The sequence below is a fragment of the Panthera tigris genome, chromosome B1 (genome assembly GCF_018350195.1).
Source record: "Panthera tigris isolate Pti1 chromosome B1, P.tigris_Pti1_mat1.1, whole genome shotgun sequence".
Classification (NCBI taxonomy): domain Eukaryota; kingdom Metazoa; phylum Chordata; class Mammalia; order Carnivora; family Felidae; genus Panthera; species Panthera tigris.
This window is the reverse complement of record NC_056663.1, coordinates 118,031,498-118,058,764: the sequence shown is the minus strand read 5'-3', so window position 1 is coordinate 118,058,764 and position 27,267 is coordinate 118,031,498. Positions and strand designations below refer to the sequence as shown.

Genomic DNA, 27,267 nt, shown 5'->3' with positions numbered 1-27,267 from the left:
CTTTCTATTCTAACAGTTGATTCACCTTTCTACATATGTTTATTAGTATATACAGGTAGCACATAAACTTTCTTTTCTAAGGATTTTCATTTGAGTATATCTTCTGATACTTTTCCCTAGTCCTTACACATTTTTCAATGGGAGGAGAGAGAGGATAAGGATGCTCCAAAATTGATAAAGTTAATGTCCAACTTCTTTGTTTCTCTTTGAGTTCTGGGGGAGAGACACTTCTTTGGTGCTGGTAGATATTCCTGTCTGCCATAATAATTATGAGTTTCTATCTTTAATTCTTGCCTACAAAAATTGGTAACCCAGTTTCAGAGACAATTGGGATTCTCCCCTTCATTAGAAGGCATCTTTAGTGTTTTATAATCTGCCTATTTTCTTTAAAAAATTTTTTTTAATGTTTCTTTATTTTTGAGAGAGAGACACACACAGAGCGAGAGCAGGAGAGGCGTAGAGAGAGAGAGAGAGAGAGAGAGAGAGAGAGAGGGAGACACAAAATCTGAAGTGGACTCCAGGCTCTGAGTTGTCAGCACAGAGCTTGATGCAGGGCTCAAACTCACAAACCATGAGATCATGACCTGAGCCGAAGTCAGATGCTTAACCGACTGAGCCACCCAGGCGCCCCTATAATCTGCCTATTTTCTAAAAATTTTTAAGTATTTGTGAAAAATAAAGAGGATCATAGGAATTTGCTTTGTCCTTTTAAGATCCTAAATTTGACTATTTCTTAGCTTGGTATTTTAAAATATGTAACAGTCAAAAAGTAAAGGATTTTTTTTTCTTTTGATGCCACTTTCTCAGAAAAAATAATAAAAAAAGTGACATGTATGTTGTATAATAATTTTATGAGATTTCCTTTCCAGTTACATTTCATGGAGAAAAATCTTTAAATCTTTAAAATTTTTCATTCTTCCAAATGAGTTCATTTGAGTAAAGATTTTCATTAATTCCTACTCTTTGAGGCTAATTTTCTTTCATTCTAATGAGAAAAATGAGTCATTTAACTTTTTTCTGTTTTATTAGATGAAAATGTTTAATTTATATAGATTTTGTTGTCACTCACCACAAAGCTTCTTTAATCTTTTGGAAAAATCATGTCACTTTAGTGTCACAAATACATATGCAACTTTAAAATTTCTTTTATTTTTAAAAAAGTTTATTTTGAGAGAGAGAGAAAAAAAATCATGAGTGCAAGTGGGGGAGGAGCAGACAGAGAGGGAGAGAGAGAGAGAGAGAGAATCCTAAACAGTCTCCTCACTGTCCATGCATGGCCTGACTAGGGACTTGAACTCACCAACAGTGAGATCATGACCTGAGCGGAAATCAAGAGTCTGATGCTTTAACCGACTGAGCCATCCAGGCACCCCTGTAATTGCAACTTTTAAATGAGAAAAATGGAACATTTTAGAAGTATTTTTCAGATCTATGTTAAGTTTGTTGCATGTAATAATTTGGAATTTTCAAAGCATAAATTAAGAGCCCATTTTATTTTTGAGGGGGTAAATCTCTTAATAGTGTCTTTGTTACATTTCTCTGCTACCTTTCTCAATTGAAGCATAGCTGCTCCAAAATTGCCCTCTGTTTCCAGACAGTAGGTAAGACAGGACTGCTAAACAGGAGAATGGGGGCTTATGCTGGCACCATGATGCCCTAATGCTAGTCTTGCACTTCAGAAAATGGATTTAGGAATATTCATCCACAGAGGTATAGGGTGAACTTATGAAGCTTGACGTGGTGGAGGCAGATTTGGAATTCCTGCGGGAACAGCCACTGAAGCTTGGGTCTCTTGGGGTTGCTCTCTTCTTTCGACTGGCTTTGGAGTTGTCTGGGTCGCTGGGCTCAAACACCACTGTCACCGACTCCATCCTGGTCACCGTGTAAAGGCTGCTTTGCCGAGTCGGGTGAAACCTGGTGGTCTTGAGCTCCAGCTCATCATAGCTAGAAACTTCAATGAAAGGGCACCAGCGAAATGCTCTCTTGAAGCCAGCTCGAAATCTGAAGAGAAAGAAGCAGGCCACAGAGAGAAAAAGCCATGTTTTCAAGTGGAAATTTCCTTCAATTGTCACAGAAAACCCTATTTAAGGCAATTAAACACAATCAGTTTTTGAATTTGATTTTCTAGTCAAACTCTTAAAATGTATGCCGCACTATTGGTACTAATCTTTTAAGTTTTCTTCATGAATTGAGTCGTAACTTCCTATCAGTTAGAAGCAAGTCATTGAATAGTAAAGTTGTCCAGCATCAGGTAATCCATAATGCAAAGAAACAGTGTACATTTCTTCAGTAATTTTATACATCTGCATACGTGTACTTGAATTAGGCTTGCCAGTTAAGGCACGTAAAAATGATGCATTTCAAAATAGCTTGTTTTAGAAATGATTACACATTTATGAAGTCTCGTTTAATGTTAGAATTAATTACTAACCTTGATGGTTTTTATCTAATCATATATGAAAATACAAAATCCTTTGCTTTGTAAACCATTAAGTGAAGTTGATGAAAAACAGATGTACTGCTTGTGGGGTGGCTTGAATTGATATATGGTTTATGCAGTTAATGAAAGAAAAGAAGAATTAAGTAATTAACAAACGTAAAGCACTGCATAGTGGAGGCCAACTGGAAAGAGAGCCTAGGATTTAGCTTATAGTTACTTACATGAAGTTCTGTTTCTAGTTGTGCTCAAAACACATTGGTTTATTTTTTTTTTTATTTTTAAATGTTTATTTATTTATTTTTGAAAAAGAGAGAGAGAGAGAGAGACAGAGGAAGAGAGAGCACACAAGCAGGGGAGGGGCAGAGATAGGGAGACACAGAATCTGAAGCAGACTTCAGGCTGTGAGCTGTCAGTACAGAGCCCGACACGGGGCTGAAACCCGCGAACTGTGAGATTATGACCCCAGTCAAGGTCAGACGCTTAACCGACTGAGCCACCCAGGTGCCCCGGAACACACTGGTTTATTAAGGGAATTATCAATGTTCTGAAATGTAACCATGCTCTTCCACGTTCTGACCATTACAACCAAGATGATTTTATCTGGAAACCACATTTTATGATTCTTTCCAGTCTTAAATCTGACTACAGTCAAATACTGCTTTTTAAAAAGTTTACTTTACAAGTAGCTTTTCCTGGGGTGCCTGGGTGGCTCAGTCGGTTGAGCGTCCGACTTCGGCTCAGGTCATGATCTCACAGTCAGTGGATTCGAGCCCCGCATCAGGCTCTGTGCTGACAGCTCAGAGCCTGGAGCCTGCTACGGATTCTGTGTCTCCCTCTCTCTCTGCCCCTCCCCCACTCATGCTCTGCCTCTGTCTCTCTCTCTCAAAAATAAATAAACGTTAAACAAATATTTTTTTTAAGTAGATTTTCCTTAGCGTCTGGGTGGCTCAGTAGGTTAAGCGACCAACTCTCTGTTTCGGTTCAGGTCATGATCTCACAGTTTTGTGAGTTTGAGCCCTGCATTGGGCTCTGTGCTGGCAGTGCCTAGCCTGCTTGGGATTCTCTCTCTTTCTCTCTCTCTCTCTGCCCCTCCCCTGCTCATGCTCTCTCTGTCTCTTTCAAAATAAACTTCTTAGAAAAAATTCAAAGTAGCTTTTCCCTGGCCACCTCAATTTCTTCAGAACTCATTTCCATGGAGACTGCACCCTCTCTTACTCACTGACCTCATTATATAGGAAGGAGGGTTGGAATTCTCTTTGCCCTGACTGTTGCTTCTAGAACCCTCGCAGCAACATCTTCTATTTTGAAATGTATTTACAAAACATCCTTCTTAATAGAGTCCACTCACATATGCCATCATCCTTTCATCTTGTAGAAATTATCCGTACATTTCTATGAATTATCTTCATTTCTTTGAACTGGGCATTTTTTTTTCCTGCACAGACAAAATTCTGATGGGTTTGGAGGCAGAAATAAAAATTTCCCAGTTAGAACTTGTAAGCATATTGTTTTGAGAATGTAATGGTTAAGGTGGGATACTTCATAAAGTAGGAGGAAGTCTAGAAAAAAAATCATGCTCTGTACTCCTGTCAGTGAATTTTTCAATTTTCCCTTCTTTTTGCATTAAAAATTCTTTTTAATATTTCTTTATTTTTGAGAGAGAGAGACACAGAGCACAGATGGGGAAGGGGCAGAGAGAGAGAGGGAGACACAGAATCATAAGCAGGCTTCAGGCTCTGAACTGTTAGTGCAGAGCCTGATGCAGGACTTGAACCCACGAACTGTGAGATCATGATGTGAGCCAAAGTCAGATGCTTAACCAACTGAACCACCCCGGCACCCCTTACTTTTGCATTTTTAATGCAAAAGGGGGAACAACATTATATGCTTTCAGCTAAGCCAGGAGTGACAAGAAACTTGCATTTAGTAATTTTGTTTTTACCTTTTATTCAAACAGCAGTAGATGATGGGGTTGTACATGGTGGAGCTCATTGCCAGCCAAAAACTAGCCAGGTAGACCTGCTGGATGTATTTCCATCTGTTCAGCTGTTGATAGATTGCTGTGAGGATGAAGTAAATATGATAAGGCAGCCAGCAGATGGCAAATGTCACCACGACAATTATCATCATTTTTACAACCTAAAAGGAAAGAAGTAAAGAGGTCAGTTTTGGAAAATTCAAAAGTCATTAAATGTACTGCAAATCATATTTTTCTGCCAATATAGTTAAATACGTGGCGTGCTTAAGGCTTAGTATTAGAAAAGTAAGAGGTAATACAGGGACAGCTGCCTAAGGTAAGCCTCAAGAAAGCATGCTAATGTCACTAATCCTTCTTTACCTAGCCCACATGAATGGGTGGCACTAACTCAAACAGAAACAAATGTATCTTAACTGGCATGAAGACAATAAGTGTTCACAAAAATCCAAAGAGCTTCGGGGAGAGAGGAGCAAGATTTAGCTGTGCTAGCCTGCACAGTAAAATAGCAGAGATATTATACCTAGACAAAGTGCTGCATCACTGGGGATAACTTAGGCTGTTAGGGCTGGGCTGGTTCCTCAGTATTTATTATAGCCTGACTATAGTGAAGACTATTTGGTTTTCTTTACTCTCATACCATGCTCATGAGGCAACCTTCTGAATATTAATATGGTTTCTCTTATAATCTGATATTGGGGAAGCTTTCTCTGCATAGTGATGATGAATATTCACATTAGTCTGAGGAAATATCATTAACTTTAAATTTGTAAATAGGCAATCATCTGGCTTATACATTCATTAGGTCTTTTGGTAAGCATGAATCATTTCCTCGGTTTCCACACCTCTGAAACAAAATATTCTAGAAAGCCCTGGCCGCAGAAGAATATCAAGCTGTATTTCTCTACCTCTGGGCCTTAAGTTCCTAAATGGCAAAGAGAATGTCTTAATTATCTTAATATCCCCAGCATCTAGCGCAATCCCAAGTATATAGCTGAACATAAACAATTAGATATAGAATGAACGAAAAATGAATGACAGTGTACAATTTGCAATAGTGGGTTGAATGAGAGGATGTTTTATGTGTCCCTAAATAAAATAAAATCTGTGCATTGTCTGTGACTATAAGAAAGGTAAACTCAAAGTAGCTTGGCTTTGTGTGGAAAAGGAAATAATACTACTATCCTATGATGACCTCATTTAACATTTCTCATTAGCAATCTATCTACTAAATTTGTTCATACTTCTTTTGGCAATATGGAAATAGTAAAATGTTTAGAATGATATATGCTAAATAAACTAACTTGGGAGCTTACCCATAACAGATCAGAACACAAATCAGAGAAAGTCTTGACATAAATGACCTATGGGGCATCTTAGAACTATGGAAACACACTATTTATGACCTGGGCTTGTCATTTCTCTGCAAGTTAGGGATTCAGATGAAATGTTGGCAAAGTTAAGAGTCAGGAGAGATTCTAGAACAAGGCAAATCATGAAGTGGATCACTGTGGAAGGCAAAGCTTTCCTAAGGGTCTCATCCCTCTAACATCCATGTGACTAGCATTGATCTGATGGACATTGGTCATCAAAGCTGAAGATCCAGGTCAATAGCTCACAGAATGTCATCACTGGCTGCACTACCTAAAGCCTTTTTTCTCAGTGCTCTTTAAACTGCATTTCCACCCCCGCCCCCGCCCCCGCCCCCGCCAGAAAGCTATGTTCAGATTTATGCATTTATCTCTCCTCTTTCTCATTCATGGATTTGTGGCATACAAGTTAAGAGTTATATTTTATTACAATTCACACTTATACAATGTTTCACATATTTAACAACTTATTAGTTGGTTTTCAATGTGTTTTAAGAAACTGAGGCAAAGACCAAGAGTTTTGACTGCTGTGGTTCATGCAACTAGGCTAGATTTTATTTATTTTTTAATTTTTTAAGTATATATTTTTTATTTTTTTACTTCAAGAGAGGGAATGGGAGGGGCAGAGAGAGGGAGGGGGAGAATCCCAAGCAGGCTCCGTGCTGTCACCGTAGAGTCCGATGCTGGGCTCGAACTCATGAACTGTGCGGTCATGACCTGAGCCGAAATCAAGAGTCAACCAACTCAGTCAACCAACTGAGACTCCCAGGTGCCCCTAGGCTAGAGTTTTAAAACTAAGATTTTTAATTCTTTTTTCCCCCTTGCCTACAGTTAACATTTATTGAGTGTCTGGTAGGTCTCAAAAACAGTATAGAGAAAAATAATGAATAGAGGACTATTCCTTATCTTGAAGAAGCTTACAATATAATGAAAAAAATGTAAATTAAAAAAATGCATGAAAATGTGAATATAAAGATGTATATAAAATTGAAATAATATTGATAAGAACTTACTAGTTTATTTTAAGCAAGAATGACGCAGTGCATGGTAACTGTAGTCTCAGGGGATGTAAGAGGAGTGAAACGAGTTCTATTGCCTTTTTATCTTGAACATATGAACATCATACTATTCCTTGAACATGAGAGGCAAGCTCCTGCCCAAAAGTATTCTCCCTCCAGAACATTCTTCCCGTGATTATTCCCGCTGGTAACACCCTCATCTCCTTCACGCCTTGGTACAGCTGTCACTTTCTCTGCTACTCCTTTTCTGACCGACCTGTTTAAAATTGCAGTCTGGGGGCGCCTGGGTGGTGCAGTCGGTTAAGCGTCCGACTTCAGCCAGGTCACGATCTCGCGGTCCGTGAGTTCGAGCCCCGCGTCAGGCTCTGGGCTGATGGCTCGGAGCCTGGAGCCTGTTTCCGATTCTGTGTCTCCCTCTCTCTCTGCCCCTCCCCCATTCATGCTCTGTCTCTCTCTGTCCCAAAAATAAATTAAAAAACGTTGAAAAAAAAAATTAAAAAAAAATAAATAAAATAAAATTGCAGCCTGCCTTTCCAGTTCCCAACCCCTTAGCTTGCTCTTTCTTTTCAGTTTTTTATGTTTATTCTTTACTTTCTGTCTCCTCATGCTAGAATATAAAAGGGCAAGAATTTTCTTCTTACTTTGTTTGTTGACGCATTTCAGGCGCATAGGCTGGACTTCACATATAATCAGCTCAAAAATTTTTTTAAATTAATGAATGAAAATGAATACAAAATGAAAGAAACTAAAGGACATATAGTTGGTTAAGAGATGTCCATAATTTTATTCAGTCATTGATTACTGGTATCATTTGTCCTCCAAGTTTAAAATGGGCATGCATATATAAAATGAGCATGACATTTTATTGCTGTTTCATATTTCTAGGCAAACAAATTCAAGAGTACGAGCATACAAACAATATAACCAATATATTATTTGGGGTGCATGAAAGCATTAAATTTTATTCTGAATAAGTGTTAAGGGCAAAAAAAAATCTGTAACAATGTGAACAAGGTACAGTCTACTATGTTAAATATGGTATGAACAAATATGCATAAACACTTCTTTGAATGCTTTTTTGCAGGCTGACCACAAACTCCCTATGCATGAAATTGTTTTCCAATAATAGTTAAAGACCTACAAAGGCTATCAGAGTCTTTTACATGACTTCCAACCACGTGGAAGAAGTCCATAATGGGGGAAAATTAAAGTGTAAGTGGAGAATTAAATGAAAATGCCTCTGGAAGAGAAGTTTCAGATAACTTCTAATTCACATATATAGAGCCTTATGGACCTTGATATAAAACATTTCAAAACTTATTTGACAATGTTTAGGAAAAATCTAAAAGACCCTAAAAGAAAAGATCTTTCACAGTGAAACACGGCTATAATATACTTCATTCATTTATTTCTATAAAATACATTTTGACTGTTAGCTTCAGTCTCTGCTCACAAAACCTTGTGAAATTATTTCTGATATCAAACTTTCAGGACCCAGGTTTAATGTAAATGCAAAAGTGGGGTCTTGGGTGGGAGTAATTGCATTACTTTGTGAAGTGCCAAAGTCATGAAATTGTAATCCTACTCTTTAAATTGCTAAGGAAAAGAACACTTTGAAACACAAACCATGAGCAGTGACAGCTGTGCACATGCTGTGAGCAGTTCCCCTGTGTCTCATGGCTGGACAATGGCACTAGCACATAAATACTAGGCGGGAAAGGCATTCAGTTGGTAGACTTCCTAAAAATCCTGAAATTTTTAGGCAAGATAAAGAGACTGAAATTTAGATGATTCAAATCTTTCATCATGTCCTAACAAATTTTGTTGTGACTTGATAAAAACATTGATTGATGTTGAGTATTTCATGAATCTGAGACATGCGCCTGCCTCTGAGACAAGGGGATTTGTTTTCCATGGCAACATGGACAGTTGTGGCTACCCACCACTGTCCTTGGCACAGACATTTCCTAGCAGGAGGAAGAAGGGAGGTGTGACAAGCAAACATAGGCAGGATGGAAATGCATGTCTTGGTTAGTGAAAATGAGCTTTGGGCACCTTTTCTTAGTGTATCAAAGGGGAAAAAAAATCTTTGATTTTTGTATCCTGTACAGGTTAGACTGGAATGCCTGCAGCTGTTCTTATCTTTCATATTAAATTAGTGTAGTGTGGATGATTTTGAGGTTTAGGTCATAAAAGAAAAAACGTAAGTCTAGGAAATGAAATAAAATACTGCCAACCGTAAAAAAAATCTAGGAGTCATATTCTTCAGTGCAGGATTTATTCTTTATAAATGTCCGAACTGGAAATTACCAACTCCATGTGAGAGCAAGCTTCTTGTTTTGATTAGAACCTCTTCAGAACGTGCATTCTGGAGGACCATCCCATGGATCACACCCTAACACTGGCCCATGCCTTTTGTCTGCGCAAATGTTCTTAAATGGACCATTATATTTCTTTAAGTCAAAATTTCAGGCCTGTTCATTCTAACCACACATTAGCAAATTAAAATGATATTCTCAGGAGCAAGACATGGAAAATATTTCAATAACAGCATCAAAATTTAAGGTACCATTTCATGGGCTACTTAGGCTGAGCTTTTGCTACTTCTGTTTCAAAGACTAGTCTTAAAAAGTTCAGTCTCAAGTGAGAAAATAAGAACTAAGCAATGATAGCTGTGAAAAAAGTGCAGGGTGGTCCAGAAGCCAAGTTGAATTTTGCTAGCATGAGAATGGATGAGAATATGGGCATACTGGGTAAGTGCCATCCAAGAAATGTGACACTTGTGCCAACTCCAAGTAACATGTGCATGCAATTAACGTTAACTTAGAGTAATGCCTATAAGAAATTATGTCAAGGGGATATGTTTAGAACTTTTTATCCAAAAACAGCAGAATACACATTCTTCTCAAGTGCACATGGAACATTCTCCAAGACAGATCATATGATGGGTCAGAAAACAGCCCTCAATAAATATAAAAGAATTGATATCATACCATGCATATTTTCAGATCACAATGCTATGAAACTTGAAATCAACCACAAGAAAAAATTTGGAAAGTCTCCAAATGCATGGAGGTTAAAGAACACCCTACTAAAAAAAATGATTGGGTCAACCAGGCAATTAAAGAATAAATTTAAAAATATATGGAAGCAAATAAAAATGAAAACATGACAGTCCAAACCCTTAGGGATGTAGCAAAGGCAGTCCTAAGGGGGAAAATATATTGCAATCCAGACCTATCTCAATAAATAAGAAAAATCACAAATGCAAAATCTAACTGCACGCCTCAAGGAACTAGAAGCAGAACAGCAAAGAAACCCCAAATCCAGCAGAGGAAGAGAAATAATAAAGATTAGAGTAGAAATAAACAATATAGAATTCTCCCCACCCCGCCCAAAAAAGGAAACAAAAACAAAAACAAAACCAACCTACCAACCAAACAAAAACCCTCTCAGTAGAACAGATCAATGAATCTAAGAGCTGGTCTTTTGAAAAACTAAACAAAATTGATAAACCCCCAGCCAGACCTCTCAAAAAGAAAAGAGGGAGAATAGATAGATAAAAATCATGAATGAAAGTGGAGAGATCACAACCAACACCACAGAAATACAAACAATTATTAGAGAACACTATGAAAAATTATATACCAACAAATTAGACAACCTGGAAGAAATGGACAAATTCCTAGACACCCACACACTACCAAAACACAAATGGGAAGAAATAGAAAATTTGAAAACAACCCATAACCAGCAAAGAAATAGAATTTGTTATCAAAAATCTCCCAACAAATAGGGGCACCTGGGTGCCTCGGTTGGTTAAGCGTTTGACTTCAGCTCAGGTCATGATCTCATAGTTTGTAGGCTCAAGCCCTGCATCAGGCTCTGTGCTGATAGCTCAGAGACTGGAGCCTGCTTCAGATTCTGTGTCTCCCTCTCCCTTTGTCCCGCCACCTCTCATGCTCTATCTCTCTCTCTGTCAAAAATAAATGAATATTTTAAAAAATTAAAAAAAAAATCTCCCAACAAATAAAAGTCCTGGGCCAGATGGCTTCCTAGGGGAATTCTACAAGACATTTAAAGCAGAGTTAATACCTAACCTTCTTCAACTGTTCCAAAAAATAGAAATGGAAGGAAAGCTTCCGGACTCATTCTATGAAGCTAGCATTACCTTGATTCCCAAACCAGACTCCACTAAAAAGGAGAATTACAGGCCAATATCCCTGATGAACATGGATGCAAAAATTCTCAACAAGATAGTAGCAAATTGAATTCAACAGTATGTTAAAAGAATTATTCACCATGATCAAGTGGGATTCATTCCTGGACTGTAGGGCTGGTTCAATACTTGCAAATCGATCAATGGGATGCATCATATTAATAAAAGAAAGGATAAGAAACATATGATCCTGTCAATAGATGCAGAAAAGGCATTTGACAAAATACAGCATCCTTTCTTAATAAAATCCCTCAAGAAAGTTGGGATCGAAGGAACATATCTTAACATAATAGAAGCCACATATGAAAAGCCCACAGTTAATATCATCCTCAATGGGGAAAAACTGAGAGCTTTCCCCCTGAGATCAGGAACACAAAAGACATGTCCACTCTCACCAGTGTTGTTTAACATAGTATTGGGAGTCCTAGCTTCAGCAATCAGACAACAAAATGAAATAAAAAGCATCCAACTTGACAAAAAAGTCAAACTTTCACTTTTCGCGGCTGACTTGATACTCTACATGGAAATCCCTAAAGACTCCACGAAAAATCTGCTAGAACTGATACATGAATTCAACAAGTCACAGGATACAAAAATCAATGTACAGAAATTGGTTGCATTTCTATACACCAATAATGAAGCAACAGAAAGAGAAATCAAGAAATTGGTCCCATTTGCAATTGCACCAAGAACCATAAAATACCTAGGAATAAACCTAACCAAAGATGTCAAAAATCTGTATACTGAAAACTATAGAAAACTTATGAAAGAAATTGGAGAAGACACACACACACAAAGGAAAGACATTCCATGCTCATGAATTGGAAGAATAAATATTGTTAAAATGTCAATACTACCCAAGGCAATCTACACATTCAATGCAATCCCAATTAAAATTGCACCCAATTAAATTTGCATTCTTCTCAAAGATAGAACAAACAATCCTAAAATTTATATGGAACCACAAAAGACCCCAAATAGCCAAAGTAATATTGAAAAAGAAAACCTCAGTGGGAGGCATTACAATCCCGGACTTTAGCTTCTACTACAAAGCTGTAATCATCAAGACCGTACGGTATTGGCACAAAAACAGACACACAGACCAATGGAACAGAATACAGAACCCAGAATTGGACTCACAAATGTATGGCCAACTAATCTTTGACAAAGCAGGAAAGAGTATACAATAGAAAAAAGACAGTCTCTTTAGCAAATGGTTCTGGGAGAACTGGACAGGAACATGCAGAAGAATGAAACCAGACCACTTTCTTACATCAAACATAAAACTAAACTCAAAATGGATGAAAGACCTAAATGTGAGACAGGAAACCATCAAAACCTTAGAGGAGAAAACAGGCAACAACTTCTTTGACCTCAGCCACAGCAACTTCTTACTCGACACGTCTCCAAAGGCAAGGGAAATAAAAGCAAAAATGAACTATTGGGACCTCAACAAGATAAAAAACTCCTGGCCTGCAAAGGAAACAATTGATAAAACTAAAAGGCAACCAATAGAATGGGAGAAGATATTTGCAAATGACATATTGAATAAAGGGTTAGTATCCAAAATCTATAAAGAACTTACCAAACACAACACCAAAAAAACAAATAATCCAATGAAGAAATGGGCAGAAGACATAAATAGGCACTTTTCCAAAGAAGACATCCAGATGGCCCACAGACACATAAAAAGATGCTCAACATGACTCATCATCAGGGAAATACAAATCAAAACCATTTTGAGATACTGCCTCACACCAGTCAGAGTTGCTATAATTAAGAACTCAGGAAGTAACAGATGTTGGTGAGGATGTGGAGAAATGGGAACCTTCCTGCACTGTTGGTGGGAATGCAAACTGGTGCAGCTGCTGTGAAAAACAGCGTGGAGGTTCCTCAAAAAATTATAAATAGTACTACCATACGACCCAGCAACAGCACTACTAGGAATTTATCCAAAGCATACAGGAGCACTGATTCATAGGGGCACTTGTACCCCAGTGTTTATAGCAGTGCTTTCAACAATAGCCAAATCATGGAAAGAGTCCAAATGTCCATCAACTGATGAATGGATAAAGAAGATGTGGTTTATATACATAATGTAATACTACTGGGCAATGAGAAAGAATGAAATCCTGCCATTTGCAACAACATGGATGGAACTGGAGGGTATTATGCTAAGTGAAATAAGTCAGTCAGAAAAAAAACAGATATCATGTTTTCACTCATATATGGAACTTGAAAAACTTAACAGAAGACCATGGAGGAAGGGAAGGGGAAAAAATAGTTTCAAACAGAGAGGGTGGCAAACCCATAAGAGACTCTTAAATACAGAGAACAAACTAAAGGTTGAATGGGGGGGGTAGGCAGGGGAGAGGGGAAAATGAGTGATGGGCATTGAGAAGGGCACTTGTTGGAATGAGCACTGGGTGTTGTATGTAAGTGATGAATCATAGGAATCTACTCCCGAAACCAAGAGCACACTGTATACAATGTATGTTAGCTAACTTGACAATAAATTATATTAAAAAATAAAATAAAAAGAAAGAAATTATGTCAAGGGGTGCCTGGGTGGCTCAGTCAGTTGAGTATCAGACTCTTGATTTCAGCCCAGGTCATGATCTCCCATTTTGTGAGATTGAGCGCCATGATGGGCTCTATGCTGACAGTGTGGAGCCTCTTGGGATTTTCTCTCTCCCTTTCTCTGCCCCTTCCCCATGCGGATGCACTCTCTCTTTCAAAAATAGATAAACTTAAAAAAGTACGAAATTATGTCAAGCCTAACAAATGAAAAAGAGAACTATGTGTGTATGTGTACAAACATGGAAAACATTTCTGTCTATGTGTGTGCATGTGTGTGGTATTGTATTTGGACTCTACTTCTTTACGTGTTATTGGTCATGCTTCATTTTTAGTGTGTTTTCATTTTTTCCATTGGAAACTTAGACTTTGAGAACATTGTAAGATTTTAGGCTTATGACTATCTAAAGCCAAAGAAAATGATGCAGCCATAAAAGGGAAGATGAGATGAAATTAGAAAAGGAAGTACATTATAGCAAGAAGAATAAAGACTGATGTTATGGGATCCTGGTTAGAGATGAAAATGAATGGAGGCTTCTTATGGACCGAACTGTGATCCCCCATTTTAAAAAAATTTATAAGATTTTTATTTATTTATTTATTTATTTATTTATTTATTTATTTATTTATTGAGATATAATTGATATATACTGTGTATGTTTAAAATGTACAATGTGATGATTTGATGTATTGAGAGATGATTACCACAATAAGTTCTCTCACCTCACACGTAGTTACTGTTTTTGTATTTTTGTGCCTGGTAAGTACATTTAAGATTTACTAGCAACTTGCAAATATATAACCCAGTATAGTTAGCTACAGTCACCATGCTTTACATTAGATCCTCAGGACATATTAATTTGGTAACTGGGTCAGTGGGAGACCTGCAGGAGAGGCATTTCCAGTTGCTTGTGGATGGGCCTCCGGTGGAATCCATAATGGGTTAGTAGAATCCAAGTGCTTCTGATGATAGGTTCCGTTTACCCTGCTTGCTGTTTTTCCAATCACTCACCAGCTTCCTAGTCCTGCAGCTCGTGACCCAGTTCTCTGGATGGAGAGGGAGAGACGTGGGCCTTTTCGGCAGCACCTGCAGAGCTGGGGTAGTAGATACTCACTCACTCACATGCTCTCATACCCCCTCAGGAGGAATCACCTCTGAGAAAGACTCTGTTGGCATTGGGCTGGGTCACTTTTAGGGAGAGGCAAATTTCTCTTAACTTACAGCCAAGGGAGCTATAGCCAAGTTCTCAAGGGTATAGAGATGTTTCTGGGTCTCTAGGTGAGACTTCATTTCAGCCTCCTGGATGCAGGCCTGCCTTCTCAAAATGATTCTCCTCTTTCTTGGACTGCATCAGAATAATCAAGAGTGTCCTATTTGGATCCTTCAACTCCCCAAAAGGCACTTTTGCCTGTGGATAGATGCCAAATTGTTATTGAGTAAGGATATGACAAGACATGTCTTATTTGGTTATCTTGCTGATGTCACTTTTCAAAATTCCTGTTGAAGTCCTAATCCCCAGTATGTCAGCATGTGACTATATTTGTTGATAAAGTGTTTAAAGAGCTAAGTAAGTTAAATGAGTTCATTAGGTTGAGGGCTAAATCAGTATGACTGGTGTTCTTGAAAAAAGTGACTAGAACACTGACACACAGAGGGAAGACCATGGGAAGACAGAGGTTTGCAGCAGTCTGCAAACCAAGCAGTGAAGCCTGAGAAGAAACCAACCTTGACGACACCTTCAACTCAGACTGCTCACCTCCAGAACTGTGAGAAAATGCATTTCTGTTGTTTAAGCCACCAGTCTATTGTATTTTGTTATGGTGGCCTGAAAAGACAATAATGGTGTTTGAAATGCTGAGGCTGCTAGGTAATATGGCTTCATGCCAGCAAAATAGGAGGCAAAATACTATTCAGGGTCCCAGAAAATGGAGATTTCTAAAGAGGTTTGGATTGCTTGTAGAATTGCTTTTAGCAATATAGAATTCCTTTTAGCAATATTGCTTATAGCAATATAGCATATATAGCAAGATAGGCTACGATCTCTATTTACATCAGTTGATCCTCTCTTAGGTTGTAGATGGTCTTCCTCATGAGCACTATTTTCCATGATAATTCCTTTGCAGCAGAAATAATGTCAAGCACATAGAAAGCTTGCTTGCTGAATGAGATGATAGATTTTTCTTGGTTTTTATACAATTCAAAATCCAATTGATTAAGGCAAAACTCCTTTGTTATCACACTTAGGTGTTCACCTCTGACGGAGCAGGGCCGTTATGGCTTATAGGTTAGAGGAAGAGAATTAAAACAGATAATAGCCAGAAAACAATTTCTATAGTTTAAAAAAACAGTAGAAGTAGATTTCTTTACCAGCATTTCATGGGTATCCAAATAATCAAGAGCAATTTTAACAAAAGCTTTTTTTTAAAATTTTTTAACGTTTATTTTTGAGGGAGAGAGAGTGCAAGCAGGGGAGGGGCAGAGATGATTATATTACAAAAATGTAATAAAAGTATACTGTTCACAACATATGGACAAAACACAAAAATACTAATTCATAATGGACTATGAGAAGGTGGTCTGATAACGAGAATAGAGTCTGAAATTCTTTGATCAGTATCTCGTGCTGTTACCTACCAAGAGGGGCTGGGTTGTTAACATTTTAACTGGAGTGCAGTAAAGAGCTCGTTCCTGGCTCTGCATTTCAAATTTCTCCCTTATATAAAACTCTAGAAGATACCCCAGTATTTTCAAACTAAACTTGTGCTCTGCTTAATGACGTTTTCATCCTACCTTTCAAAACTTCTATTCCCTTATTACCTTCCTGCGCCAGTTTCTGTTGATACAGACTGTGTGCTACAGAATGCAATGCCCAGCAGGAGTGCTGTAGAGTATGCATCGGCCAGGTAGTTCTAACACTCACTTTGAGACTCAACAAAGGAAAACCGTGCTGATAGCAACATTGTCTTTGAGAGAGGCAAGGCCAGCGGATGCATTTGTGGGTAACACTGATGGATGACCCAGTGGAGTTGTGTTACAGGCTTAGTAACAGGCTTAGTGCTTTTTATACTCATTAAAAAAACAAACAAAAAAAAAACCTTTCAAATGTATGAACTTATCATGATAAACCTTTGACTACATAGTTTCTTTATTTTATGAATAAAAGACTTAAAACAAGGAGGTGGAGTGTTTTCTCAAGATCACAAAGACAGGTTCAGAGCTAGGACTCCTTGGTCTCTTAATTCTTCATTGGCTAAGGACTCATTTTGCATACATCCTGCTTCTCAAAACCTTTAGAAAAATAGCCCTTGCTTCTTTCTGCATTTACATGCTCAGAGGATGTGTAAGTAAAGGATAGTCAAACATCCATATTTTGCTGAGGATCTACCCACTTGAACTTAATGTGAGATGAGATATTTTCCTAAAGCTAGAAGATGAAAGAGTGAGAAAGAAGTTGGAATGGTGGAGTGGGCCGGGAACTAGAGGTTAGAATTCGGTTTGTCTAATGCAATGTGAATATGGACAGATTTATGTACACTAAAACTATGAAATAAGGATTCAGTACTACAAATATTTTATGTGCTCATGTGGTACCATTTACTTCGATATATTTCATTTATGTAGAGCGTGTTTAAAGACAAATGGAAAAGAAGTATAAGTTCTTAACAATGCTGTATTCTTTACACCCCGTAGCCATAAAGTAGGTCTACTGAGAAGACTACTTTAGTCCCAAATAAATAGTTGCTGTTAGGATTTAAGACCCTTTGACATTCACAGAAGGGGAGAGAGTGAAGAGAATTTTTTCCTCAGTTACCTTTCCAGGGAAGTGAGTGTAAAAGAAAAAAACAAGTGCAACCAGTTGCCATAGGGCAACTCCTTTTCTGTGCCAGGAATTTCTGGGGTAGATCTGGTATCTTGGGAGCATGCCTGGCCAGGAAAAAAGGCTAGGCTGACATCATTTGCCAGACTGAGAGATTTTGTCTTCCTCTATATTGACATCACTTGTCCTTTTAAAAACACACTGTTACTAAGGGGTGCCTGGGTGAGTCAGTCAGTTAAGCATCCAACTTCACCTCAGGTCATGATCTTGCAGTTCATGAGTTCGAGCCCCATGTTGGGCTCTGTACTGACAGCTTAGAGCCTGAAGCCTGCTTTGGATTCTGTGTCTCCCTCCTCTCTGCCCCTAACCTGCTCGTATTCTGTCTCTGTCTCTCTCAAAAATAAATAACATTTTTAAAAATTAAAATCAAATAAAACACTGTTATTAATACATTGTGGTCTGAAATGTTGATCCAGCCAGTGTTTTAAGATACTTTTGCAGTTGGCTTTTTATCTTGAAGGTGTGCACACTTTAATTGCTTTTTGAAACCGTATAAATCTAGAATATTTAAAATTATGCTTTCCAATATCAAATCTAGTAGAAAATAAGATCAGCCACTGAAAATTAATATTTTTCTCTATAATATATGATAAACTAAGAAAGCATGGCTTATAAATAATGTTATTATCCTTATCTGTAGTTACCTTGAAATAAATCTTTGTGATTTGCACATGCTTATCACTTTGCCTAGAGTGCCCTGATCTGATACCTTTCCATGTAAACTTTCCTATCCATTTTTTAGGAGGTCACCTCAAGTTCACCTCTCTCAGTAGCTTCTCTTATTTCTTCATGCAAGTAGTGTTAGATGCTGTCTAATTGACTTAGCATATCATGCTTATATCTTATAACACAGATACATATTACAGTCAAGCATGCTTCTGTTTCCTTCAGTCCAGATACGGGCATATGCATTATACTTCTATGTGTCTCCAGAACCTAGAATAGTTCTTGACATTGAATAATTACCTGTTGACTGAAGTTATCTGATTTTCCCACTCATTTTATAAACACTTTAATTGTAAGAAGCATCATTTATCTTTGTTTTACCAGTGTTTTGCCCTATTATGCATGTAATAAGATTTCAAAAATATGTATTTTTGAACATGGAAGGAACAATTTCATTTTCTTTTTTCCCCCTTATGCTGTGCTTTTTATTCCCGTGCCCTATGCTTTCCATAACTGGAAGCCTGTATCTCCCTCTCCCCTTAACCCAGTTGCCCATCTCCCCCTTCCCTCCCCTCTGACAACCATCGGTTTGTCCTTTGTAATTATAGGTCTAATTCTGCTTCAAAAATATTATTTAAGTGAATAAAACAAAAATGCATTTAAATATCTTATATCTAAATTAAAATAATTATTATTGCCCCTGACTTTTGTGTTTAGCAAGATATTTGAAAAGAATAGTTATTTGAACCATGTGATGGCACAGCCTTCAGAAGGAAGTCAATTATTTTTGCTTATCTAATTTATTGTACACTTAGATTATGAATGTTGTACAACAATGCCATTTTTCTAAAGAAACCAAGGCCCCAGACTCTAGAGATACAGTGCTAAATTAAAAAAGAAAAAAAAGTGGGGCGCCTGGGTGGCTCAGTCGGTTAAGCATCGGACTTCAGCTCAGGTCATGATCTCACAGTCTGTGAGTTAGAGCCCCACATCAGGCTCTGTGCTGACAGTTTAGAGCCTGGAGCCTGCTTAGGATTCTGTGTCTCCCTCTCTCTCTGCCCCTCCACTGCTGATGCTCTGTCTCTCTCTGTCTCAAAAATAAAAAAAATAAAATAATTAAAAAAAAAGAGAAAAAAGTTATCTATTTCCCCACCATTTACATCCTATTAATAAGACATTTATTAAACAGTAAATATAAAAATACTGTGAAATTACAAATTATGATAAGTTCTATAAAAAAAAAAAACAATCAGGGGCACCTGGGTGGCTCAGTCAGTTAAACGTCTGACCTTAGCTCAGGTCATGGTCTTGCTGTTCTCGAATGTGAGCCTCACGTTGGGCTCTGTGCTGACAGCTCAGAGCCTGGAGCCTATTTCAGATTCTGTGTCTCCCTCTCTCTCTGTCCTTACCCTGCTTGCACGCTTTTGCTCTCTCTCTCTCTCTTTCTCAAAAATAAACAAACATTAAAACAATTAAAAAAAAAAAAGAAAAAATAATCATGTCTAGATTTGTAGAATACTATGGAAGGTCTACTTGAGGAAGCACCATTTAAGCTGAAACCCAGAGGATGTACAGACAGATGAATAAAGGGCACATCATTTTAGGCCCTGATAATAGACTGTAAAGACCAAAACATGGTAGAAAGCTTGATGTGTTCAAACAACTAAGAGCCAGTGTGACTGGAACATGGTGTGTGATGGCAAAGTGGTACAGAACAAGGTTGGCAGAGTAAGTGACAGCAAGGTCATGTAGGACCGTATAGCTTATTTTCAGGATTTGCGATTTCCTTTATTTATTTTTTGCAATTTCCTTTATTTTCTTAAGAATATTGGGAAGCGGGGCGCCTGGGTGGCGCAGTCGGTTCAGCGTCCGACTTCAGCCAGGTCACGATCTCGCGGTCCGTGAGTTCGAGCCCCGCGTCAGGCTCTGGGCTGATGGCTTGGAGCCTGGAGCCTGTTTCTGATTCTGTGTCTCCCTCTCTCCCTGCCCCTCCCCCGTTCATGCTCTGTCTCTCTCTGTCCCAAAAATAAAAAAAAATAAAATAAAAAAACGTTGAAAAAAAAAAGAATATTGGGAAGCTACTGAAAAATTGCAAGCTGATTGTTAGTTGATTTACATTTTAATGTTTATTTATTTATTTTGAGAGAGAGAGACAGTGCTCTGGGGCTTGCATGAGTGGGGGAGGGGTAGAGAGAGAAAGAAGGAGAGAATCTCAAGCAGGCTCCACACGTACAGCTTGGAGCTGAGTTGATTTATATTTTAAAAACACCATTTGTAATATACAACATAGTGGCTATAGTTACTAACACTGTATTGTATACTAAAAGATGCTAAAGGAGTAGGTTTTAAAAGTAATCACAAGAAAATAAAGTATTTTTTTACAGGAAAAGAACTTTTAACTATATGTGGTGATAGATGATAACCACACTTAATGTAGTGATCATTTTGTAATACATACAAATGCCAAATCATTATGCTGTACACTTGAAACTAATAGAACGTTATATGTAAATTATATCTCATTAAAAACTCATTGTGGCTGCTGAGTGAAGAATGAATTTGGTGTGAACAAATGCAGACCTGCAGAAGTGAGTGGGAGAGACTGCTGTGGTAGACTTGTTGGCCATGATAGAATCTTGGAGAATTATTTCGATGGACACAGAGAAAAGTACAGAGATCGGAGATATCTTAGGGAGGAAAACCATTAGGATTTAGTAGTGGATCAGGTGAGGGCGAGAGAGCAAGGAGGGGGGCAGTTTAAGAATCACTCTTCTTAGGAATTAGTATCTGGGTAAATGGAGGTGTCATGCACTGGTATTTGGAAAAGTCAGACATGGAGACTCAGAGATCAGTTGTGTATCTTATATTTTTAAATACCTGAGAAATACTCAAAGCAAGGACATCAAGTATGTAACTGATCACATAAACTTAGAGTTCATAGAAGTAGTATTGATTTATAATATGCACTTCAGAGTCAGTGATCTATAGGTGATATTTAATGTCATGGGAATGAATGAACATAGGAATGAATATAGGAATATAAGAATGAATGAATTATATATATTAAACATATTCATATATATGAATTAATTATATATGTGTGTAAATATATATGTAAATATATATATTTCCTGTTGGTTCTGTTTCTCTGGAGAACCATGACATCCACTGTGCTGCACAGCTCCCTAGTATATACTACATATTTCCATATTTTTGGCTTTCCTAGAAGCAGCCAACTTCTAAGCATTTTCATATAAAAATGTATTTGATCTAAGAGAGAATACATTTTTTTTCCTGATTATCCAACCATTTGTAATCAGTTTAGCTAATGGCATTATGGCGTTGCTTCATATTTAATTAATTATTTCTGCAAATATATTGAACACTTTATATGTGTGGTCTTGGTTCACACAGTGAGGAAGGCTGAGTAATGCCATGATTGCCATGTGCAGGCTGGAGACCCAGGAAAGCTGGTGGAGAAAACTGATGTCTCAGGTGGTCAGGCAGAGAAAAATTCAACTATCCTCTGTTTTTTGTTTTTGTTTTTTCCAGACTCTCAACAGATTGGATATTCACCTACACTGGGGTGGGCCATCTGCTTTACTCAGTCCACCAATTCAAATGCTAATTTATTCCAGAAACACCCTCAGAGACACACCCAGATATGTTTAAGTAGATCTCTGGGCATCCTGTGGCCCTGTCAAGTTGATGCATTAAATTGACCATTACAGTAGCATAGCCTTCATATGCTCTTGGATTTGACTTTGATATGCCACAAATAGAGTAAGTTAGATACATGTCTGTGTTGTTCACTGCATTTTATTTCAATGGTGGCTACAGAAACTATTTCCACACACGAACTTATTTTTGTAGAATGTGATCTTGTGTCAGGATAGATTTATTTACACCCTAAGGCAAATATAAGTCAATAGAAGCTTGTGCTTTTGTTCTTTAATAGCAGCAATGGTAAAAAAAAAAAAAAAAAAAAAAAGAAAGAAAAGAAAAGAAAAAAGAAAAGGAAAGAAAAGAAAAAAGAAATGACTTTCCTTTGTAAGTAATTAACTCAAAAATGTAACAACATGTTGTACTTTTGGTTTTATAAGACAGTTTAGGAAAGAGGATAATACATACATACATACATACATACATAAGTACATATATACATACATATCTCAAAAGATAAAAGTAAAGGACAAACAGTTGTCTCCTAAGTTGAAGGGAAACTAAAATTTGTTGAGAAATTGTTAACTGAAAAGCCTACGCTACATGCACTGTGTGAGTTACTTCAGTTTCACTAATGCCAATTGGTACATATGGGAGGTGCCTGGCAGTGTTTTAATTACAGTTAAATGTCAAGTAGATATGCATTTCTTCTCTAACAGGGAGTATTGTCAAGAAGTAGAAGAAGCTGATTCTGGAGATAAAGATAAATAAAACATTCTTTTTTTTTTTTTTTTTAAGTTTATTTATTTTGAGAGAGAGAGAGTGGGGGAGGGACAGAGAGAGAAAGAGAGAGAATCCCAAGCAGGTTCCACACTTTCAGTGCAGAGCTCAACGCGGGACTTGAACTCATGAACCATGAGAACATGACCTGAGCCGAAACCAAGAGTATGACACTCAACTGACAGACCCCAGGCACCCCAATAAAACATTCTTGTATACAGTAAGTTCTTGGTTATTCAAGTGAATGAATTCATATCGCTAACCTAGACCTCTCCTCTAACTTGTTTTTTTTCCCCTCATAATCCTTAGATGTTTTGTATATTTGTATTTTGATATATTTCTTCACTTCTCAATGGTGACATCTTTTTTAAAAGTTGGAGTTTTACATTTAAAAATCATATATTTAGTCTCATATCATAATTAAATGATCTTTTGTGTTTTAGTTCATGAAGTATAGCTTATTGTTGGTATTCTGCTTCTTGTTTCTAAGCAGCTGGGTTCCCTATGGTTTGTTTTTATTTCTTTTTTTAATTCTTAAAGATTTAAAAAAATTTAAAGTAATCTCTACACTTACCATGGGGCTCGAACTCACAACCCTGAGATCAAGAGTCACAAACATATTGTACCAACTGAGCCAGCCAGGCACCCTTGCTTTTATTTCTTTTTTCCAACTCCAGGCTCTGTTCATCCTTGCCTGTGAAGATAAACTGGAAGTGTTCTCTTCAAGCAGCAAATCTGCTTATGTGTTCTTGGAAGATGCAGAGGGTAGTCTGCCCCACGTGTACATAATGGGAGCTTTAACATTCTCACGGTCTCAGCAATGATGAGGTGTATTTCACACACCCCTCTGAGCTCTGCCCACTGTCCTATCTCAGTTGCTGCTTCACTCAGGAAAATTAGCAAGTTGTAGATGAGAAGGTAGAGCTTCAGGCCACCATCTTCCCCCGGATAGATGATTCATTGGGATGTCTTAGAGACATCTCAAAATTTTATGTATAAAAAAAGCTTCCATTCTCTTCCCTTCTTCAAAGCTGGTTCTCCTGTGAATGTCCCTATCTCAGTAAGTGACACCACCGCCCATCTAGCACTGGAAGCCAGACACTCAGAAGACATGCTTGTTTCTTTGTACCCCTCATTTTTACTGCTGCATTCATTGCCGAGGCAAATCCTGTTGGCCAAGTCACCAAAATATGTTTTAAATCTCTTCATGGCTTTTCATCTCTACTGCTATAGCTTCTGCAAAAGTTACCATTATCTTTCTCCTGGTTGAATGTAATAATCACCTACACTGGTCTTTACTTCCATAGCTAGAGTGACTTAAAAAAAAATGAAATAGATTTACTCTCTAGTTAAAATGATTTCCTCATCATATCTGGAATAAATAAAACCAAATCTTCTTACTGTTGCTTAAAATTTCTACCGCATTTTGCTTCTGCCCTGTTCTCTAGTCTTACCCATTACATATTCTCCTTGGTTCTTTATGCTCCAGCACTCGTCTTTCTCATCCTTAAACACGTCAATCTCCTGTTCCAGGTATTACTACCAGTATATCTTTTCATTATTTTGTTTATCTAGGGGGTCTCTCTGCTCTGCTTGAATGCAAATCCCATGAGGGTCTTGAACATTTTAGTTTTGTTTATCCCTATATCTCTGGAATTTAGAACAATAATACATACAAGACACGATTACGCTTTTTCAGATAAATAAATAAATCTATATGTGAATGGAATAGTATTTAATATATAAAATAAAATAAAATATAAAATAAAATAAAATATAAAGTATAACATTTATATTTTAGAATTTTTTAAAAAAATGAAATAATTGGCATTCTTATACATAGTCCAAGGCTGTGGCAGTCTGAATAAAATATACCTTTATCTTCATAGAGAGAGAGCATTATAAAGTTTCTCCTTGGATTCTCTCTATATTGCAGAACTAATTAATATTATATGGATAATTTTGCACTGTGCAAAAATAGTCTTTAACATTGTCATATTTTTAACAGTGATAGATGGTGCTAATGCTAATGAGTCTTCACATATGCAAAGCGGTCATTATTTAGTCTCACGACATGGGTATGGAAATAGAAGAATGGATGCAGAGCCAGGAGATAAGAATTCTAGTCACACAGCATCACTAGCAAATTATCTGTGTGATCTTGTGCAAGTTATTTAATCTCCCTAAACTTCAGCTTTCTCGTAGGATTGTGATGAAGATTATTTAAAATAATGCTTTTAAAGATTCCATGGGGGAAAACTGTCAAAACTACTATGATATTTTAATAGCTGATAATAAAATAATTGTGTTAGCTCACGCTGCTATAATAAAATATTGTAGACTATATGGCTCAAATCGCAGACGTTCATTTTCTCATAGTTCTAGAAGCTACGAGCCCAAGATCAGGGTACCAGTAAAGTCAGTTTCTGATGAGAGTCCACTTCCAAATTGTAGGCAGCTACCATCTTACTGTGGTCCCACAGGATTTCTTCTTTGTATGTTCACAAAGAAAGAGAGTGAGCTCTCTGGTGTGTCTTCTTATTAGGACATTAACCTTATTGAATCAAGGCCCCATCCATCCTTATGACCTCATTTAACCTTAATTATCTCCCTATTGGCCCTATCTTCAAATACAATCATATTAGGGATGGAGCTTCAAAATGTGAATTTTTGGGGGTCCGGGGGACACAATTTGGTCCTTAGCAATAATAAATGTAAGATATTATATTTTCAATTGCTCATTTATGGATGTGTTTAGTTCTTTTATTTTCTAGACTTTTCCTTTGAGTTGTTAATTATCTATTGATATTTTCTAGAAAGTAATGTTTTTCTTTTGATGTTAGTTTTAATATTTATATTAATATATCACAATTCATTGTTTGGCCTAGGAAGAATGATTTCCAAATTTGGAGAGACCCAAAACACAGAATTTATTTAAGGAGCTGCAGAGAGGAATTCTTTCCCTGATATTTTAAGGATTTATTAAGTTGGTTCTATTTAGAGTTGAGACCAAAAAATTTTAATCATTCATCAAATGGCTAATCAGTGGTGTATGTTTAAGCACAGACTCTCTGGAATAGTTACAAGGAAACCTTGAAGACTTCATTGCACAGAAATATATATGGTGTCAAGAACACTAGACTCTAAGACTTGAGTTAAATCTAGGCCTTGTTCAGAAACAGCTATGTGGCCTTCAGAAAATTACTTAATCTTTCTTCATATAAATAGTGTTACTAGGAGGGAAAAGACAAGAACACTCATCATGCAGGGGGTTGTGATGTTTAAATGGAAATGTGGATGCCGGGCTCATAAGATACTCTGGGCATGCTGAGATATTCATTTTTATTTTATTCCCAAATCTGACTAATTTATATGTGTGTTTTAAGTCATTGATACACTGGCCTAAATTGACTATGAACATGCCTTTTTTAAAGGCGAAGAGAGGCTATGGTGGCAACAGGGGGATAATGGGTAAAATGCAGACTGAGTACTAGAGAGCCAAGAAATTTTGTCAAATTTTATAACAGAAAATGTGCAGACAATAGGAGTTTAAAAAACAACTCTTTTTTCATTATAGTCCCTGTTATTCATGTATGTGTGTGTGTGTGTGTGTGTGTGTGTGAGATTGTGAATGATAGAGACAGAGATATTAAGAGAGAGAATAAAAAAGTGAGAAGTGGCATCAAATCTATGTTTTCCATTACAGTGAAAGAAAATAACAAGCCTAACTATTTTATACTTAACAGTGGCTTTGTCATTTCTCCAGTATAACATATTTCTATAAAATAACAGGATAAAACGTATCCCTTGAAAAGCTATCCTATATTAAACACTATTATATTACCAGGAAGAAAAAGATTAATAAATGTCCTGTTGTTGATACTTGTTTTAGCTTTACCACTGGAAAATTAGTAAAGTGAAACTTACTTAATAAACTATTAATTGAACAATAAAAAGATCATAAAATTTTTAAAAAGTTAAAAAACATTTTGACTGTAATGACCATTTAACTGTTAACCATAATACATAGAACATAAAATCAATTCAAGGCATATAATCTCAGGATTTTTTCCTATTGCTATTTGAGTTTTCAGTTGGTTTGTGAAGTTTATCTGAGAAAAAAGAACATAACCTATGTATCTACTCCTTTAGATGCATGAGTAACTTCTGGGAAAAAGTGATATTCTCTGCTCTAATGATTCCAGAAATATATTCTAAAATAGAAAATTTAAGTCTTCCTCATCATGTGTCAGGAAAATTGGAAGTGATCTAGAAAATTAAATTTTTGGGGTTCAATTAGATCAGTAATGTCAGAAACTAATGACTTGTGTTAGAGGAAACTCCTAGCTGGGATATTGGAGAATATGAAATGAAACATTAGTCCAAGTTCGTGGGTCACTACACAGCACAAAAGGTACAACCAAAGATAAAGGACAGGACATATATAAAGATGTTTCCAAAAAAACCCCTACTAATATATTATGTAACTTGTATATAATGTATACAAGTATGTATAGAGGGTATACTGTATTGCATACAGTACATAGACAGTAGCTTGTATATGTATACACACAGGTACACATATGTATATGTGTGTACACACATAATTCATTTTTCCCCCAAATAGTTATAAATTCTTAAAAAAATATAAACAACAGTAACAACAGCAAAACCGTTTCG

The 27,267-nt window shown here is 37.0% G+C and overlaps 1 protein-coding gene across 1 annotated transcript in view; it reads right to left on the bottom strand.

Annotated features, from left to right (window-relative positions):
- Positions 1 to 1,688: 1,688 nt before the first annotated feature.
- TACR3 (tachykinin receptor 3) overlaps positions 1,689 to 27,267 on the bottom strand; it is an 89,350-nt gene continuing 63,771 nt past the window's right edge. The window contains exons 4-5 of the mRNA XM_007080980.3: positions 4,383 to 4,579; positions 1,689 to 2,001 (exon numbers count right to left, since the gene is read on the bottom strand). Coding sequence (XP_007081042.2) covers positions 1,689 to 2,001; positions 4,383 to 4,579 — 510 coding nt within the window. The remainder of the gene's footprint in view (positions 2,002 to 4,382; positions 4,580 to 27,267) is intronic.